We start from the raw sequence: 20,165 nt of genomic DNA, 5'->3' as shown, positions 1-20,165 counted from the left end.
CATGAATGATGGACAATTTGAAGGAAATACTATGTTTCGTTATCACAAAGACTGGAACAAGAAAACGGTTCATGAACTGTTAGACATTCAAAAACAGTTCATAGACAACCATGTTCCCCTTGTGAGACTGACAACATCTGAGAAGGTAAGCCTTCTGGCTGAACTGACACTTTCCCACTTACATGTGTGGAACAAATACTCTGAAGAAAAGAATGTTAAAGATGAGGAAAAAGAACTGCAAGTAAACAGACTGAAGGAGAATTTGTCTTACTGGTTTTCAGAGCTGAACAAAAAACAAGAAATGCACAGTGAAAGGGAAAAAAATCTTATGGATGAAATTGAAATGGCTTTCGAACACATTACATTTCTGAATGAATGCAACGAACGCATAGTTAAAAAAGAGCAAGAACTTAGGCAAAAATTAATAGATCAAGAATTACAAATAGAAGACTACCAGATGACAATTAAATTAATGCAAGCCAGCATCAACATTGTGCATGATAGCTCAATAGAATCAGTTTCCTTAGGATATGGAATTTCTGATGAGGAAAGAACTAACTTTGCAGAGTCCTTAAACCATGAGTCTCCAGTCAAAGAAAGCTTGATGGCTTCGATGCCAGAGTTGAATGCCTACTACAAGGCAGCTGAAATAATTTCTCCACTTGATATCTTTGACAAAAACATGGATGCGTCTTTACACATTAGACAGTTAACGGACAGAATTGCAGAGTTGAAACTGACCTCAGACAGAGAGAAAATACAGTTCTCAACTATGACTCTGACCACAAGTTCTAAGAAATGGGCATACCATTACATAGACTCAAGAAAACCTCTCTTTGAAGATTTTTGTCATGCAGTGTTAAAGGCACACAGTAGTGAAATAGGCCAGCTAGATATGAAATCCCTAAAGAAAATGAAAAGAGAAAGGAACAATAAAATAGGTAAAATGAGTGCACTGAAAACAATGAAAGAGGCATTTAAACCGAAAACAATGCAAAACATTGTTGCTGATGCTGAACGTGAATTCTCATGTGTTGATCAAGGCAGTATGAGTAACATTTCAATGAGTTTGCCTATCTAGTTGTTTAGTAAAACTAAACATATAATTCAAAAAACTTTTTTCTGCATTACCCTTTCCTCAAATGTTCTGTTGTTGTGGAGTTCTTTGTTATATGTTCTGTTTCAACATATTTTTAGCAACATTGTATGGCATTTTGAAATTGAGGATTTATTGTAATTTTAGGATGCTTTTTGTTTTTACCTGTACCTTTTCATGACATTTATAATAGTTAGGTCAAAACCATGTGAGGTAGTGAACGTAGGGATTGTTTTTACTGTTTTACTAAGATTAAATAAATATATCTTTGTTACAGGATGTCTATTAACATGTTTATGGGTTAGTTGAATGCCAGTTTAGGGCTCTGTCATGTTTAAATATGCCAAAAATGCAATCTATGTCTCAAATAAAGTGATCATCTTTGCAATCTCTGTGATAAAATATAAAAATACATAAATACTTAAGTGTTTCCCTAGATGAAATAAATGCATGCCTACAGGCTGGTAGTGTAAGCATTAGGCCAATGTGCCGTGTTGACATTTTTGTATCGTGTGTCTTTTGATAGGGTGCCCTGAATTTTACAGTGTGTAGCTTTTCATAATCAAACACATTCAATCATTAAATACCTATAATAGCTGGCGTAGGCCTAAGATAGTGCACCAATAACATAAGTCTATTTTCAATACTGTTTAAGACATTATATAGTACAGTGGTATGGCACACATTGAAGAGTCCAAGAATAGACTGAACATTGTCTAAGAACAACATCTTTTCATTGCAACAAAGTTTGTGGTCAGAAACTGTCTATTGAAATTCCAATGTAGCAGTTTTATGAATTAAGCTACCAAACAACAGTAATAATTTAGCTTTGCAGACAAAAATAAAAAACACATTGACATTCTGGCTCAAAAATTGACACTGCAGAAAGTTAGTAGGCCTATATAGTGCATTTGTTCACATTTTATAGAAAAATCTAAAGCTACACTTTAGCTAAAATTTAAATGTTTAAGTGTAGTCAGTCAGAGGAATCTGAATTATTTATATATAGGCTTTGTTATATTGTCAATCATTAATATTAATTTCAGCATGTTTGTCAACCATTTTTTTGAGAATTCCATATATTTATTTTTTAAGTCTAAAACGTGTTTGAAAAAGAAATGTTGGAGCCTGATAAGCTAATCTAGTAGATGTTATATATTATCTTCTTAAAATATTTTTCTAATTTCAACTTATTTCTTTAAGATAGGTGAAGACTTTTTTGACCACAATTTCCGGACCGATTACGAAATTTATTGATTTACTACAATAATAGGACAAATTAATTTCCCACTTAGAAACAACGCGTCCATAACCTTGTATTTTCATTCAGGCCTAACGTAGTTTATCAACTATTACATTTACTGAAATAACAAAATGTCATGTTGATGCTGCTAGTCAACATAGCCCTCTAAATCTTCCATTTTATCAGCTGCCTAATTACAATAACGAATGATTATTAAAGTGATCATTGTTTATCTGGTTATACACGCCAAAAATGACATGAGCTGGTGGACCCCCCAAAAAGGGATTATCAAGGACCAACCCCAGGAGTGAATTTCTTTTTTTCAAGGGGTGACGTCACTGATGTTTTCAGCGTCTCTGCTAAACAACCTTGTTCTGTAAATTTGCAACAGAAGGGTGAGGGTTAGGACAACAGCCTATAGTGTATGGGCCATCAACTTCCTATGAATAATCAGTTCGTATTTCCATTAGTGAAGAAGATGATGGCATTTCTCAGTATACAATGCAGTAACACAAAGAGTCGTGAAATCATCAGAAATCATTGCCGGGGACAATTCTGTCCCCCGTGATTATAATTAATTGGCCATTCTAAATGGTGCAGTTTCACCATCACCTCCCAATTACTCACCATCCGATAAAGAACTGGTCATTGTTGTTTGCGTGCTAATGAAATCGAATTGTGTTTTATGTACAGATCCGGTTGCAGTGGTATTCGAAAAATGTAAGCTTGTAAGCAAAATGTGTATAGGCCTATGCATTTTAGGCAAATTGCTTATACTGTTGAGGCCTCAAATGTTCACATAACTGGTGGTTAATGTAAAATTAATTACATTCTACATTTTAAAAGGCCATATTAGATAACCAAATTGGACAGTGCCCTATAGTCTACCTTCGATTCATTGCAGGAGCAAGAAGTGAATATCTAATGCGTTATACATTACATGCATTATGTGTGATAAGAAAGTTATTTCAATCATAGCTGACACAATCCCATTCCTTCTGTTTATAACTGTTGATTCTAATAAATTAAAGGGCAAAATTAGACCGCTACAACCATAAATCTTGACTCGGTTTATGTATTTTTTGTAAAGCCAATTAGAATTTGTAATAATAATAATAATCATAATAATAATGAATTGCATTGGTAAAGCGCTTTTCCTTATAGGGGAATAATCTCAAAGTGCACAAAAAAGAAAAAGGAAGTATGAAAAAAGAAAATAATCCTATTGAATAAATACAACTGATTCTGAATGTATCCAAAAGAAAAGAAAATACATTTGCAAATTATATACATTAAACTATAATGATAATACAGTAGAATGTAGATAATGTATTTACTTTCACAGGATTCTATAAATGTATGGAATTGGAAAGCCGGATTGTGGGTGGAGGTGTTTGTCAGGGGGCGTGGAATTACTCCCATAGCTTTTTATTTTGTAAAATGTTTCATTTAAAAAGCCTGGGTCCATGTAGACTATTTGACCTGTGTACTCCTACATTATCACGTCAATAATTGGTGCTTCGGTCAAAAATTTGTCAATATATATATATTTAATTGTTTGTTAAAATTGCCTATATTCGATAGTTTGGAATATTGACATAAAGATAAAATGAAACGTCTTAAAACCGCTACAGGGACACGAATCAGCCGCACAAATCAATGGTAGGCTACATATATTTTCGACTTTCAAACTGAATGTTTACACATGTCAGAGAATGTGCTATAATGACATGTACATATTAATTAATTCATACTTTTGTCTTTCTTCCTTCAAGGTCAACGCTTATGTTTGTGATAATGCTGTCTTTATTTGGAGAAATCGAAATGGAAGTCGTCGAAAAGGGACCGGCGTCGGGGATTGTGTTATTGGACACTAATGGAGTAATGATTACAGAATGTAGAGTAAACACTCAGAGACTTTATGTAAAGTTGGATCCGAAAGATGTCTATCGAAAACACATGCAGTCTGACAGGAAGATTGGTGAAGAAGCCAAACGATGGACGGCGAATGCTGTTAGAGAAGCTCAACTGGATACCATTGAAATGCTGAGACAAGTAGCAAAATCAACAATCACACATGAGGACTTGATGACCAACCGCAGACCTAAACGTTTTTTGGGGGCATTGATGAGTGCTGTGACAGTCATCGGTTCCTTGCTGTCTATCGGGACAAGTGCTGCGAACACAATAAGCATATCTGCATTGAGAAGCCACGTAAAGTCGTTTGAGGAGGAAATGCCAATCATACGACAACAACTGAAACTGCAACAATACCATCTTGAACAGATGGGCACCACGCAAAGTGGTACGGTAACTATGCTCAATTTACATTCAACATTATTGAATCGTACTTTGCATGAAATAGAAGATATGAACGATTTTTTGAGAAATGGCGTTGCTCATGTCAATATGGTCCGTTCACTACTGCAAAGCTTTGGCAGAGAAGTAAACTCTGCGCTTGATCTCCTGAGTATTGGCCGAATTCCGAGTTATCTTGTGTCATTACAGATGGTATCTGATATTCTACGTCTAGGAAGCTATGGAGACATAGAGCATCACTTGAATTTGGCATTTTCTCTTGGCAGTGCAATTCCAATTTATGTGAATCCAGAAAGATTTGAACTGGGCTTTATAATAAACGTTCCTGCTATAAGCCCGCGAAACATTTACAGACTCAAATCCTTGTTAAATGTAGGGTATTGGCAAAATGATACATATATTAAAATTGAAGCCCCGTCTTTGGTTGCATACCAAGAGCACAACCCCAATCTGCTTTTAAGCCCTGATTTGAAAATGTGCACTCTCGCAAAAAGCATTCACTGGCTCTGTCCAAGCAAACCGTTTCTTAAAGAAACCAACGACCACCTATGTGGTATCAGGAACGTAACGGAAAAAAATAAATGCCAGGCTGAAATGACACCAAAGCATAAATTCAAAGACACGTTAGTTGAGAGGGTTGGGAATCGTTGGCTGGTAAGTACAGCATTTCCAGATATGACCATTACATATCCGCAACACATTACGCATACCACTCTGCCATTACCAAACTACACCGTTTTTATCACAGTTCCGGATGACGCGGTTGTTCGTATAGGTGATTTGACATTGCACCACCTCAATGACGAATTAACAGTAGACATTGAACTGCCTCCCTTCTCACCAGAAAGTATACAGTTAAATGACAAGCTCAAGGATATGCTTAGAGTGGAAGGGACCAAACTAGTGAAACTGCAGCAGACTGCATTTGGCGTTTTAGAGCCTCAGTTATTGGAAAGTCGACCTTCGTCTTTACAAGACGTGTTGGAGTTTACTTTATCAGATCTCATTGGTTTTGTATACACCACTATTATTACCATTTTTTTTTTGGGGGTGTGCTGGCGACAGCATCAGCGGGTAAGAGTAGTGGAAGGAAGAATGATTGCCCTGCGCAATGTAATGGCGCAGAAATAAGTTGAATCAATACGATTGCATTGTTAGTAGCATTAATGTCAGGTGTTTTTTTATAAAGATCCATTGCTACTTAAGGAAAGAAACATTCAATGAGATATTGTAGTTACATGTGTTAACACATTGTATTTTAGCAGTCAGGCAAATATGATGGAAGTATGTGAGCACTGGATGTTTTCGATTCACCATACACCTATGTATGTAGCTGAATAATAAGTACGTGTTTTAGATATTTGCATTTTATTTTCTAATGCCATAACGCCTTTTTTTGTTAGCCTTGCCAACTTGTTTGTGACGTTTTTACCTTGACAATCATTCTGAATACATGAGAAAAGTTATTAGAAACACAGTGCTGTGTTTTATATCAAACATTTACATGTGTACCTTATGTGCTCCATCGATAGACAATTTAAATTTTTGTTGCTATTAAAAGGTAGTTGTTTGAATTATAGCATAGGTAGGCTATTCAATCCGCTATTCCATTGTTTTAAGCTCAATATTTGAAATGAAATGCAGTCTGAATAATTTTCTGTTTTATTGTTATTGTTTCAGTATTTCCTTTATATTGCATTTTTCAAAAAAGTATTTGTGTTTTCTGTATTTCTTTATGATTAATTAAATGCTTTCTGTGTAGTTTTGCACGCTGAAGAACACTGAAATATATTTTCGAACATTATCTGTAAGTAATGAATGCTTACCTCATGATACAATGTTCATTTTATGTTCTGTTGAAGTGTCAATAAATACATTTTGAAATGTCACTTACGGCCATCTTTGAGTGAATGTTTATATTAAAAAAGTTATTAATGCAATTGTACTTTCTCTTTCAGTGTTTTTTTAAAAAAAAGGAAATTGTCTATTGGTTTGTTGTTTATAAAACTTGTTGAAATCTCTATATCGAATACTAGCTGCAAAAACAGTGCAGAAATTACATTCCTTTGAGTAGTATAAGCACAAATATAATAGCTGTAAACTTTGAACTATTTAACATTGAACCAACAAGTAAAATAAGTAATAATTGAGGTAGTGTAGGCTTAAGGCATTCTCTATTTTATTTGTGTGTATGTAAGTTGTGCCTTATTCAGGTTGATGTGCATGGTTCTCTTTTTGTGAATTGTGTGTTTTCTAGTATTGTAGTGAGTGCATTTTACCTTGAGAAGCTTATAAAATATTGTAAATTTAGATGGGGTAAAACATTAAAATGTGTCATTAGGTTCTCCATTTCCCTTCTCTGTTCCAACTCAACATTTTCACTAGCCACCATTTCGCTGTTCTGGACTTACGTTTTATTTGATAAAACTTGACTATGTTTCGCTACATCTTAGCCTGTCTTGTTCCCTGGTTTAGTCACTACTACACTTCTGCTTTATAAATAATCGCAGTCAATATTATTTCTGTCTGTTTAGTTATGCTATGTTCAAGTTAATATAGACTTGCATAAAAAACGAAATGGAGCTGTATTTTTTACAGCCATATCAAGTAATTTTTTCCCCATCCTTGCCTTGCCACGTCCTCCTCCAATTCCTTTCAGCTAGGCTCTCCTGCTGTCGCTTATCCAGGGTCTTCACGCTCAAATGTTTATAGTGATAGTAACATAAATGTGTTAATTATATATGCTTTACTCTATATATTGCATATATTGCCTAATGATTTTGTGATAGTACATACCCTATTCTGATGGTCTTTTCACACCTTCGTTTGTCTGGCGATCTCTCTTTAAAAACTTTAGAAACAAATCTGTAATTTTAGGCACCTTAAAAGTCACCTGAAAAGATTTTTAAAAATGTTATGCGGATTAGATGCAGTTTGAGGTTATTATGTTTTAATGGAATATTTTGACATGCTTGGGTGTAAAAGAAAACTGCGATCCTATTGTTTTTTCCGAATATTGCTTATCTCCGCGATGTCTGGATCCCTGTGGTCCTGTATGCAAGGTTGCCAAATTACACTGACCGTAATCTGCCAAGGGTCCAGAAGAATTACATTAACATTTGTAATCAACTATTATTATTTCAGTATTAATATAGCCTATTATTCCATGAGCATTCAAATACTTTAGAATTACATAGGCTATTTGAAGAAGAATAAAATTTATATCGCTCTATTTCTAGAAATTCATACAATATCTAGAGCTTCACACTAGAATAACTTCCAGAATATGGTATGTTTGTGCTGTGTGGATTTTTCTTTTCTTTCAAAAATTTTTAAATTTATTTTGTTATTCATTTAAAATACCACTAAAATGGTATAGTCACTTAGTCACATGCATTTATCCTTTCATATCTCAATATTTAATCTATTAATGGAAACATGTGTATAACCTGCAAAGTGAGTAATTTTCCACTGCTGTCTTCAGATTGTGTATGTGAGGAGAGAGGGAGATTGCTTCCTGGACTGTCCGTAGCCCTTTCTTGTGTTAATTAGTCTTGGCTCCGGAATCTGAATCCTCACTGAATCTCACACTAATTCTCCTTCATTCGGGTAAGCTTGCGTATTGAAAAAAAAATGATTGTCTGCCCATTTTGCACCAAAAAATATGCGGTCCTCCGGTCACACCTGAAGATTATACATAACGTCCAGAACAAGGAGGAAAGGGCCGTCATCCTGGCTTACGCAAACAGGAGGATAAGCCTCAAGGACACACCGTGCCCAATATGCCACAAGAAAGTGGTTAGAGGTTTGCGGCATCTGAAAGATGTGCACAAGTTAAGTGTAAGTAGCTATACTTGGATGTATTTCTCTTTCATTTGAAGTTATTAATGATATTGTTTTGTTAGGTACATTTGTTTATAAGGTTAATTTGAATGACATATCCATACGTCTATGTTCCCTGTTGGGTTTCAGCCATCGGAACTAGAGGAACAGCTCGATGGAATGAGAAAAGAAGCGGTTCAAAATAAATTAAGGGACCTCAGGAACGACAACCCAGCCATTGCAATTGTTTCAAACTGGGACATTGAGGGATTCCCACAACCAACCAGCCAACCTTCATATTCAGTGGCAGGATTTGAACAGGAAAATGATGGGCATATGGTCGTCCCCGGCCAAGCACTTTCTGAAGAAGAACTCGTGTTCATGAACCATTTATGTGAGTTTCCACCTATTTAAACATTCATTTACACTTACACTCATTACCTGCCTACAGTTTTGACTCCACTAAGTATTTTTTTGTCTCTTTGCAGTCTACATTGTGGAGCAAGAACCACAAGATTTTGAATGGCAATGAAAGGCGTTAGAGTGTAAATATTTGTGAGAATGTATGATAGTGGTATAGTATAATAGTGTTATAATAGTGTTATAATGTATAATGTTCAGTACTTAATATTTTTTTTGAAGTTATCGGGATTGTAGTTGTTTTAACACAAATATTTTCTTTGTAATAGTTATTCTTATTTATTGCTAAAATAGTTGCACTATATATATATATATATATATATATACCTATTTATGTTTGTATGTAAATTATTGTTAAATACCTCAGTATTATATTATTTATATATTTATATTTAAGCATTTTTTATAATTTTGTTGCATTAATCTGTATAAAAATAAACATAGCTGAAATAGCACTACAATGTATCGCTGTGTGTAAATATGTGAATAACCTTCTATACACCACAAATTTTCTTTATTTTGACTTTATTTACACAAAGACATCCCATGGAATAGAATTGTCACTCTCAGTCCAAATGTGACACGGCTGACCGTCCTACAGGTTTAGAAAATTGATTCAGGCTAGGCGGGGCCATGTTAGGTTAAACAATATGCAATAATATATACAGCCGCTCTCTCGATTTGCAACAGGCAACGCTATCTTGGTGAACAGGTCTGAAAGGAACAGTTGTTCTGTAACATTGTGTTAGCGTTTGTTGACGTATAATGTAAGATATATTAGAGTAATACAGGGCCTTATGTTTCATTATATGAGTGGGACATTGCATTTTGACCGCCTCCCCCATTTTTATCAGTGTAACTCTTTTATAACAAAAGCTGAAACATTTTAGAACGGTGCCATTGCAGTACATTAAGCAATTGGCAGTTGACAATGTGGCACTGTAAGGCTTTTTCAGGTATACTGGGTGTTTAATAATAATACAAAGGTGATATAGTAATGTCAAATCTCTAACTGCTGTAAGTGAGTAAGATCTACACACAAGTTCTCTGTAGGTGACAAAATATAAAATAAATCAAGATGTTGAAAAAAAATATGTCCTCAACATGAAACACAAAATTGTTAGTATATCTATTCAAATAACCACACATTAATTTTTCATAATAAAGTCATGTCAATGTTGCCTGTGTTTTTCCAACTGGTCTAACAAATTTCTGGTGTATTTAGTTCCTTCAAACAATAACTTTGAACTAGACACTTTGATCAGGTTTAAGTGCATAAAGATTCACCGAAAGGCCTGTAGTCTAATTTTTCTCTTAAATGCACACAGGGTACGAGTTGGTATGTTACTCTGGAAGCACAGGTCTACATAAACTCTGTATGCTGAATTTATGGACTTGCTTTCTCTCCTTTTTGCTTCACATGCCAAGTCGAGCTCTTTTGATGACCACAGTCTCGTTAATCCAGCAGGCAAAACCATCGAAGGAGTTTTTGAAATAATTCCTTGCTCTTCGTCATATTCATCTACATCTTCTTCAGGTTGTAATTCTTCGTCGTTGTGATGCAAAGCACTTGGTTTAACTTTTGTTCTGTGTGTCTCAATTGGTATTATCTTGTAAGGGATGGAGTGGTGCAGTCTCCAAATCTGTGGATTTCTCAGTCCATCAAAAAGAATAGGACTCTGTATCTGCAACAGTTTCAGTTTGGCCTGAGGGATGGGCAGCTGCAATGCAAGCCTTCCCAGTGCATTGTAGTCAACATAGACACTTTGTTTCAACAACGCTAGGCAACTGACAAAGATGCAGACTTGCAACAACTGTTCCCTGCTTAGTTGCTTTTCCCCTTTCAGCCGAATTAGAACACCTTCTATCCAGGGCATTCCATTGGCTTTTGCTGCAGCGAGGTTCCTCTCATATGTGAGTCCAAGGCTCACCAGTTTTACAGCCACATCTCCCTCCATAACCGCAGCCATTGCTTCAAGACAAGGGGTCTGTTGTGGTGCCAGAACGTTCAAGTAGTCTTTCTTGTTCCATGTGACCTTTGGATTGCGGGAGGAATCAATTACCTTTATAGCTGGAAAATATCGAATTCCTGTGAATTCCAAAGCAGATTCCAAAACATCTTTCAGTGGCTTTCCATGGTCAACTAAGATTGCTGCTGCCCTACTGAATGTTGATGGGTAGGTAAATCTTTTCATTTTTTCCACCAACTCTTCCAGCAGCTGCTCTCTGCTGATAACGCCAGTGCACTTTCCATTAGTTGGTGGTTGGTCCTTTGCTAAAGCAGCTAGGAGGAAAACTGTGGATTCACCTAGGTCACAAAGTATTATTCTTAACAGTTCAGTGCCTATGACAGGGTATGCCCCCTCAAGGCTATCTGCAAAACCAAATAACCTGATTATTCTTGACTTTTGCAAATTGTTCTTTGACCAATAAAAAAGAGGAGGTGGGTCCTCATCAACTGTAGCAGAGTTTATGGGAGCTAAGCCCAAGATGCCCCTCTGCCATGATAAGCTACGTTCGTTGTTTAACCCAGGACCAAGATTAACAGCAAGCATAGAGTCATGAATGCTAACCGGTCGGCCCCAGAAGAAAATTTCCAAAGCCATCTCAGCCTGAAATGCTGTCCACGACTCAATAAATTTGCCCTGACACTTCCCACTGGTGTATGCAGATCTAAGGGTGATGCACAGATGTTTTGGCACTTCCTTAATCACATTCATAAATCCTTTTCCACACTGGTCCTCTGCAAAAGGTAGCAACATGGGCTTATCTTCAAGCAGCTTTTTTAGCTTGCCAACATTAAAGAAGTCTTCTCCGATCACAGTATCTGCAATCTGTTCAGGTTTGACACAAGTTACTATTTCAAATCTGGCTTTTACAATACCTTGAAGCTTCACAATGAGATCTTCAATATGACTGAGATATGCCTCGCTTCGTCTTGACATAGCTTTAGCTGTCAGTGGGTGCATGAGGCCACAACAGACAATTTCCCCTGAAACTGGATGTGAAAACCAGTTTTGCATCCTATTATGCGGTGTGTCTGAATAGAGTTGGAGAAATGTTATGTCTTGGTCAAACCTTGTTGTTTCTAGCAGATCTTTACTGACATCCAAAAATGTTCCATCAGTATTAGTTCGAAAGTTCAGAGCTTCACGTAGAGAGAATACACAAAAGATTGACCCCTTTAATCCAACAAGTTGTTGGAGTGCATATTTGGACCACAGGTGGTGTGTATTTTCATGTATTGAGCCTATTTCACAGGCAGCATGGATGCTTATCCATCTGACCCTTTCCTTTTTGTACAGCTCAGACAAATTCAGGGGCAACCTATCTTTTTGCCCAAATTGACTCATAATGAATATTGGTTTCAGGCAGGTGATGGGTTGGGTTTGAATTGCATGGTCGAGAAGTTGAAAAATGAAGTCTTGATCCTGTTTCAGGACATTGACACGTGATAGGTCATATAGTTTGTTTTTTTGCATTGTGGGCCGCTTCATATCCTTTGCTGAAACACACCTTAACAAACTGCAGAAGGTTTCCAGAACAGCGTTGAAATATTCAACAGCTTTTTCCACCATCCCGATGGTTGAGTCAATTGATACATCCCCGTTGTGGTTGTTTGGAATGAGACAGAGTGTTATTTCCCATCCCTACAGTGAATATAAAAAAAAAGTGATTATACAGACCTATTTTGAATTTCATTAACAGCCGCTCCTTACATTAATTCCAACAATCATTTAGAATAGTTTTTTAGTTGTACATTTTATAAGTGACATAATGTATTTTCAAATACCTACATTATACTGATTGACATTTTATTATTTTTTTACTGATTTTTAAAAATCACTGCATAATTGTAAAAAACAATAACACACCATGTTTTTTGATCTTTCTTGAATGTACAACCTTCACCTTTGATTGTTATCACTCCAAATTTACCTGTGATTGTGCAAGGGTCATCCCTTGTGAATGTTGGAAGCATTTAAAGCCCCTGGTGGAGTAATGTTTTGGTTTGACATGCTTTTTGAGCAGATGAAACACTGGTCGAATTGTTGTCTTGATGGCTTTTGGAAATTTCAGATATTGGATATGTATTTTAACAGCTGACATTCCTTCAAGTTCTATCACGACACCGTCAATGTCAAAGGAAAAGTCCAGATTAGAGGTCTGCTCCAAAATTGTCACTGTTGTTGGGTTTACTGATACATGCATGTTGTCATCTTTGAGGAAATCTTCCACTGTTTTGAACTGCTCAAAAAGATGAAAAATGCTTTGTGTGTTGTCTGCAGCTGTTGTTCTGTACATTGAATCATCCATCTAGAGAGGGAAGGAAATGAAAGGAGATAAGAGGGAAAGACCGAAGAGGAAACAGGGATGAACTTTTGTAAATTGTATAATTTGATACATTTTAATTAACAGGTTAAATAATATTTTAACAAAACTGCAATTACTGTATCATCGGTCCCTCTGTCTGGGTCAAGGATCTCCAGAATCTGCTCATCTGTAATTTCATCAGTATTGCTTTGCGAGAAGCAACCCAATGTGTTTGTTGACAACATGTCTCCTGATCAGGAATTAAAGAAATGTGTCAATAACGTATCAAGTGAATTTTTAAATACTGTAGAAAGTGTATATATATATATATATTAAAAAAAAGAAATCGATCCCTACCTCTGGCTTCTATTTCTATATTTAATGGCATTGTGGTCATTTGATTTTGGTCTGTGTCTTGTTCCCGCAACGAAACAGCTTCTGCAAAAATCGCCATATATTACAATTGGAATTCCTTATTGAAAGAGAGTAAAATCACATCCACCTAAACATATGTCAACATATGCCCCAATGTGTTTGTGGACAAATATGTCTCGTGATCGAAATTACCTAAAAGGAATGTGCCATTGCTCTATCAAGTAATTTTTAAATACTGTAGAAAGTGTATATATATATATATAAACGAAATCGATCCCAACCTCTGGCTTCTGTTTCTGTATTTATTGTCCTTGTGGTAATTTGATTTGGGTCTGTGTCTCGTTCCCGCAACGAAACAGCTTCTGCAAAAATCCCGAAATATTACAATTGGAATTCCTTATTGAAAAACATTAAAATCACACATTCAAACACCTAAAGATATGTCAACTCCATCTACTAAACAACTACAATACTTCACTACATAGATAAAATCGACTAGTGATAGCAGTCACTATAATAACATTAGAAAAATATTGACGTATTACTTGAATGATTTCTGTTCAACTTACGGGGCTCAGATTGATTTGAATGCCGAGCCAAGACATCATTGACAATATTGTGAAGTCTTTGCTCAACAGCACAATGTTCTGCAATCATTGCAACAATCTCCCTGCTAACGTCAGCATATCTGTCTCTCATCCGTCTTCTCATGTTGCCTAAAACATATATGATTTTACATGATGGATATGGGAAAGATGTGGTTACTGTGGTAGAAGTAATTTTCGGTATTAGGGTTAGGGTTGTCTTTCCAGTGACAACCAAGGAAGACGTGAGTGTAACCAGTGGTCCTATGTGGTTCTTAAAAACAAACAACAAAAATATAAACATTATATTAAATGCAGTATATGAGAGTAAATGAAAATACATTTATACATATATGTTAAATGCCATAATGCAATTTTAACAACCATAGGACAAGTTAATATGGAAATTATTCTCATTATTAATTTGTAGTAATAATCAATCGGACATATGGTCCAATTAATCCAATAGGATAATTAGACTGAAAAAAGTTGCTTAATAGACTATTTAGATAAAGAGGTATATCGCATAACAGTAATAAAAAAATGCCAGAATTTAGAAGGTTATTCATTGTTTTGAACTGTTAAAACAGGTTTGTACACATGCAAAACATACCGGACCGATAACTCAGGTATTATTATTAACATAAAACACTTATTATATTATTAACCAAAATTGGAACGTGTCCTGTAATAATGAAAGGCGGTGACAGAAATAACTTAAGGACCAAATGATCAAAGTGGTCAATATCAAAGAAGTGTACAAAAAATATATATTCAATTTAGGCTGGTGAATGAATCGGGTCCTCTGTCAGGTATAGCCAGGTCCACATTTCAGCCAGGGAGCATCGAGAGGATAGCATGGAATTCTAAATTAATTCAAGGGTCCGTTATTGAAACTGAAATTGAAACTTCTTTGTAAAATACCTAAATACTCACATGAGTCATGCAGGTGATGGATGTTCGTAATGAGTTGCAAGGCAATTTCACACAATGTATCTTGTCTCTGAATATCTGTGTTTTAGATATTCCTAACCTGAAGACAGGGCTGTTTCAACCAGGAAGGGGCAAGCCAACTACCAGAATGGCTCACAGGATGTCCCCAAACGAAGGCCAGTGTTGTTTGTTTCATGGAGTGCTAATATACAATTATGTAATGTACCAGATAGGAAACAGATTTGGACACTGTAACAATTTTTATGGATTGTTTGTATTGCACACTCCGTTAGAGCAATCGAAAATCAAGTATGTACATGTCCATGCAACATTTTCATTAAAGTTCGATGGGATGTACACTTTATTTATTTGATCTCTTTGTCAATAATCTTTCGAAGCATAATTGAAGCGCGTATGAAGGTCATAACTGGTGATGGCCATTGGAGGCCTCATTAGCGTTATTTTCTTTATCACAATAATAGGCAATATAGTTAACAATGTAGTCTGTGAAAAAGAATAGAAAAAAATAACATTGGAACGGACATTAAACATAAAATGTACAGTCTAGATAGTTAACTATTTTGCCTTATATATTTCAATCATGGCTTTTATTTTGAGACAAAAAAAATCAGAGTTGGCACTACTAGCATAATATCCTGCTCCTATAAGAACGGCAATGCAGCCTCGAATGGCCATCCCTGGTCATAACGCAATCCTTCTAAAATGTTCGATCATTTTGTACTGCTACCAAATTTATACAAAATTTACAAACAAAAGAGGCCCTTTAAAATTGCTTTTAAAAATGAATCTGTTATGTAGCTTTGAATGTCAACCTGCATGTTGGCCCTGTATCTGAGATCCTATTAATAAAGTTAATTTTGAGACAAATCAACATGGCATGTATGAAGGGAGTGTCATACTGTATCTCTGATGAGTACATTTCAATGTTTTGCAATTTGCTCTCTCCCCCTACACTTCTCAGACTCATTAAAAAAAAACTTTCTGAAAAAGAACTACATTTGGACAAAATATTTGACTGGTAGAGTAAAAAAGAACCTATGGCCGACTCAAATTCGCCATTCCCCACTGCATGGTATCCTACGCATGGAAACGCGATTACTTTTAATCATACAAGGATCAATGTGTCTGATTGCAGTAGGTGAGTTTGCATTGTTTTTCCCCAAGTTTGTGGCCCTCATTGATCTCAGTATCCTACCAGAAAAATGTACTCACAAACACGTATTGACCGTATCCAAGATTTACATGACTGAGTATCCCAAATAGATGAATGGATCTTAGGCGTCAGTACGCTGGAGGAGGGTTATATTTTAAGTACCAAGGGGTGTAAGGGGAACTGTAACAATTGAAGGTGTGATGACCTTGTGAGTCTGTCTCTTGCCACAGTTACAGACTGTCTATCTTTGAATCCTTTTGATTCCCCTTATCACAACAGGTCACTCTAACACTTTATTTTGGAAAGAGACGGAAAGTGGGCACTTAATCAAAATGGGCCATATAGCACTGAAAAGGAAACTTTGCATTGATTACTGGTCTTTTGTCCGTTTACCGTCCACCCTAAACTTGCTTAACTTGCTGATTTTAATTTGTTTAAAGTCGTCTTTTTTGTCAGTAACATACATCCAAAAGAATAATTCCACAAAATACAGGATATAGCATTTTTATTAGTTATTAAGCTTGACATAACTTTAAAATGAGAATATAACACATTTGAATTTTTCACATCTTAATCCATTCATAGTTCGTTTTAGTTTTGACATTATTTTCATGTAGTAGAAAGTAAAACCAACCAATGTTCACAGATTAAAGTGTAGATATTATTTGTGTAGATATGATATATATTTTTGCGAAGATGTAGGCATTAACACTAAAGCCGCCACTACTTTTTTTTTTCAATGTCAATGCATAGCTGCAGTGTCATAGATTACTGGCATAGAATATTTTTCGATAAAGGACATCAATATGTAATCGAAAAACCAATAGGACCTATTAGAAAAAGACAAGGGCAAAAATGAATAGGCTGTGAACTGCGCGTCTTTGCAACTCTCTCCGGTGGGTTATGGGGCTATCGATCTGGGAATCTTCTGTAAAATTAGCAGAGAAAATTCAAAGATAGACGATATGATTTGTGTGCGATTTAATTTCTCTTTCCCTCCCTAAAATAATGTAGATTCAACTGAAGATCAATTAGCCTTGGGGGTATGGCATATTTATGAATTTACGTGATTCACTCAGGTAGGGGTGAATATCGCCGGTGGATCCAATGCTGACTGGTGCACGTAACAGTGCCACTGGAGTGATAGTAGGCAGAGCATGCAAATTAATTGAATAAAAGAGGCACTCCGACTGTTGACCGATTGAAGGCTGGCAGAATCACTTAAAGGCGATGAGATGGTTGATGAAATCTCGTCAGAGCAGAAAGAAGCAGAAAGAAGTGGAGCAGACACAAGAGGTTTTAAGAAGTAAAGACGATAACCTTGGTGAATGATGTAAGTGCTAATAAATTAGTGTGTGTGACTGTTTAGCATTAATTAGACTTTTCTACTTAAATAAATGTTTGTGACGACGATAGCTATAAAGAAACACATAACCATCAACGTTATCAAGTCAAAAATATTGTGTGTGTGTTTTCTGAATATAGGAACCCTACAGACAGAAATGTGGTGTTCTGTCTCATATGCCGCAAGCCACAGGAAAGCATTTCTTCCCATCTCAAAAAGACCTGCATGAAACATGATAACGCTGAGACTATTCAAAGAGAAATCATGAGGGCAAAGCAATCACAGAGGAAGTGGGCTAACCAAGGGAGAACTTTAAACATGTTCGAGGTCAAGGAAATTGTGAAGAAGGACCCGTCTTGCAATTCATTGGCTGAATATTTTCTGGAAAAGGGTTTTTTTCTTACCCATTTTACCACGAGGCAAACTAAAAGGTACATATGTATTGTATGTTGATGGTATGTGATCAATTTGTTTTGGAATGACAACTATGTGTTTGGTTAGAAATGTAAGTCAGAAAGTGCTAACTGGCAGTTAATTCAACTTCTTAATATGGGTAGCAGCCCTTTATATCTAATTTTCAACTGCAACATCCCTTGATCAGATTCAGTGTTATTGTGCCATCTAGTGGACGTTCATTTCACCGATTATGTTGGTTATTGTAAAATGTTCTCTTTATTTACAGCATTGTTCTTAGTCTGGCAAAGGGGGACATGGTGGACATTTTCACAAGACTCTCTCACAAACAAGAAGTCACACCGAAACGGAAAACGGCCTTTCGGCATTACTGTGTTGCAATCATGATTTGGGCCCACCATCAAAGTCCAAGAACTGTTATTGAATTCAAGGAAAGTATTTTTTGGTGTTTCATTAAATCCAATGCTAATTTGATTAAATTTAAACTGATGTAATGTGACCTCTGATATAATTTTTTAATTCAGCTGACTCACATTTTATCATTTATTAACCAGTCTTTATTTTGTTTCTTTTCCATTTGTTTGCATTCACAGGCACAGGAATGGAACGACAGGAAAGCAGTAACTGATGGGTCCCTCATTCAAATAACATTCGAAACTGCTGGAGAACTAAATTGTTTCACTCTCAGTAAGGAAGAGGAGAAAGTAAGTTCTAAAATTCATCATCATCATCTTCCGCTTATCCGGGGCCGGGTCGCGGGGGCAGCAGTCTAAGCAGAGATGCCATAGTCCCTCCAGCGTGTCCTAGGTCTTCCCCGGGGTCTCCTCCCGGTGGGACGGGACCGGAACACCTTCCCAGGAAGGCGTTCCGGAGGCATCCGCAACAGTTAGGCAGAAAATGAGAATATAATTCCCTTTCAGTACTGCGAGGCAATGATGATGATGAATACTGATCTACTCTTTCCACAGTGGTTTAATTGCTACTTCACCAACATTAGGCCAGGCTATTTAATAAACCAATCTCCAGAAACCGATGATAAGGACAAGTTTTTCTTGGGATCATCTGGAGGACCGCTAACAAATCCAGTCACTGATGTTGAACGTCTATGTAACATGTGAGTGTACACTTCACACCACCCATTAAGTATAAGTCTTCAAAGTATATTGTGTAAGGAGTCCTGCGTTAGAATACATTGGTCCTCTTTGATGTTTGATTTAATCCACACCTTGTTTCTATGGAAACAGGTATCAACACCTGGTGAAACAAGACAGTAGACAGGACACTGCAGCTTTCACCACTCACATGGAGAGGGAAACCGCAAGTGCTGCGATGGGGAAGCCCCCCCCCTGAAAACCAATCATCTCATGAGGCACAGGAGGGGCAGGAGAGGTACCCAAAAAAATATGATCAAATGGAGTGTGTGGTAAAAAGGAGTAGGGTTAAACCTAACCCAGATTTTGATTTAATCTTACAGTACATCTCAGTCATCGATTGTACCAAGAGATTGGGATGCATTTAAGGACATTTTCCCTGTAACCCTGGACGGAAGTCCACCTACTGAACAACAGGTTACAAGAACAGGAATTGAACCTTATCGCAGCTATTACTTCTACTGGAGGTGGATTCAGTATAAGCAGCGTATACAGTATATAATTGGTAAGTGCTTTTCAGCTTATTTTATATGCATGACAGGTTCATGTGATTTTGTGTCATGTTCATGCTATGGAATTAACTTTTCCCTAATAGACCACTCCATGGAAAGGTCAGGTGCCAAACCACCAGGAAACTAGAGTACAACGTGTCATAAAAGGCCAAACCTCATGGACAACTAACATACCGTCTGTGGCTCATGTTCTGGAGGCTTGGGTTACCCCAGTCCAATTGGACCATTCACGAAAACATATAGAAAATGATGTTTCCATTATCCGTTCCATCACTGAGCAAAAATGGAAAGGACTGGCTCTCAAACACTTTGAGGGAAAAGGCAAAGGTAAGTAAACATTTTCATGACTGTTCTTTGAACAATTGTAGTGTGACTGGAGACGGTGTATCTCCTCCTCTACAGGGCAATATATGTTTTCTCCCATGTCTTGATGAAAGTGCACATTTTTACCTTTTGTTGAGAT

At 36.5% G+C, this 20,165-nt stretch overlaps 1 protein-coding gene across 1 annotated transcript; it reads right to left on the bottom strand.

The window, feature by feature from the left end:
• Nucleotides 1-12,249: 12,249 nt before the first annotated feature.
• On the bottom strand, nt 12,250-15,160 carry LOC117594222. Its single transcript, XM_034291308.1, has 8 exons — nt 15,110-15,160; nt 14,159-14,305; nt 13,871-13,951; nt 13,572-13,652; nt 13,352-13,464; nt 12,840-13,217; nt 12,417-12,550; nt 12,250-12,331 (listed from the first exon to the last, which is right to left on the bottom strand). Exons 2-8 carry the CDS (start codon nt 14,298-14,300, stop codon nt 12,268-12,270), a joined length of 993 nt encoding a protein of 330 aa, XP_034147199.1. The 5' UTR covers nt 14,301-14,305; nt 15,110-15,160; the 3' UTR covers nt 12,250-12,267.
• Nucleotides 15,161-20,165: the final 5,005 nt, after the last annotated feature.

Source organism: Esox lucius, unplaced genomic scaffold, assembly GCF_011004845.1.
Source record: "Esox lucius isolate fEsoLuc1 unplaced genomic scaffold, fEsoLuc1.pri scaffold_55_arrow_ctg1, whole genome shotgun sequence".
Taxonomy (NCBI): Eukaryota; Metazoa; Chordata; class Actinopteri; order Esociformes; family Esocidae; genus Esox; species Esox lucius.
The sequence above is the reverse complement of the archived record's forward strand: the minus strand, read 5'-3'. Positions and strand labels throughout refer to the sequence as shown.

Coding starts and splice junctions, on each gene's coding strand:
- LOC117594222 (XM_034291308.1), bottom strand. CDS start 14,300: ATGAGAAGACGGATGAGAGACAGATATGCTGACGTTAGCAGGGAGATT. Junction 13,218..13,351: donor ACAGAGGGACCGATGATACA/GTAATTGCAGTT, acceptor TTCCCTCTCTAG/ATGGATGATTCAATGTACAG. Junction 12,551..12,839: donor TGACCCTTGCACAATCACAG/GTAAATTTGGAG, acceptor TATTCACTGTAG/GGATGGGAAATAACACTCTG.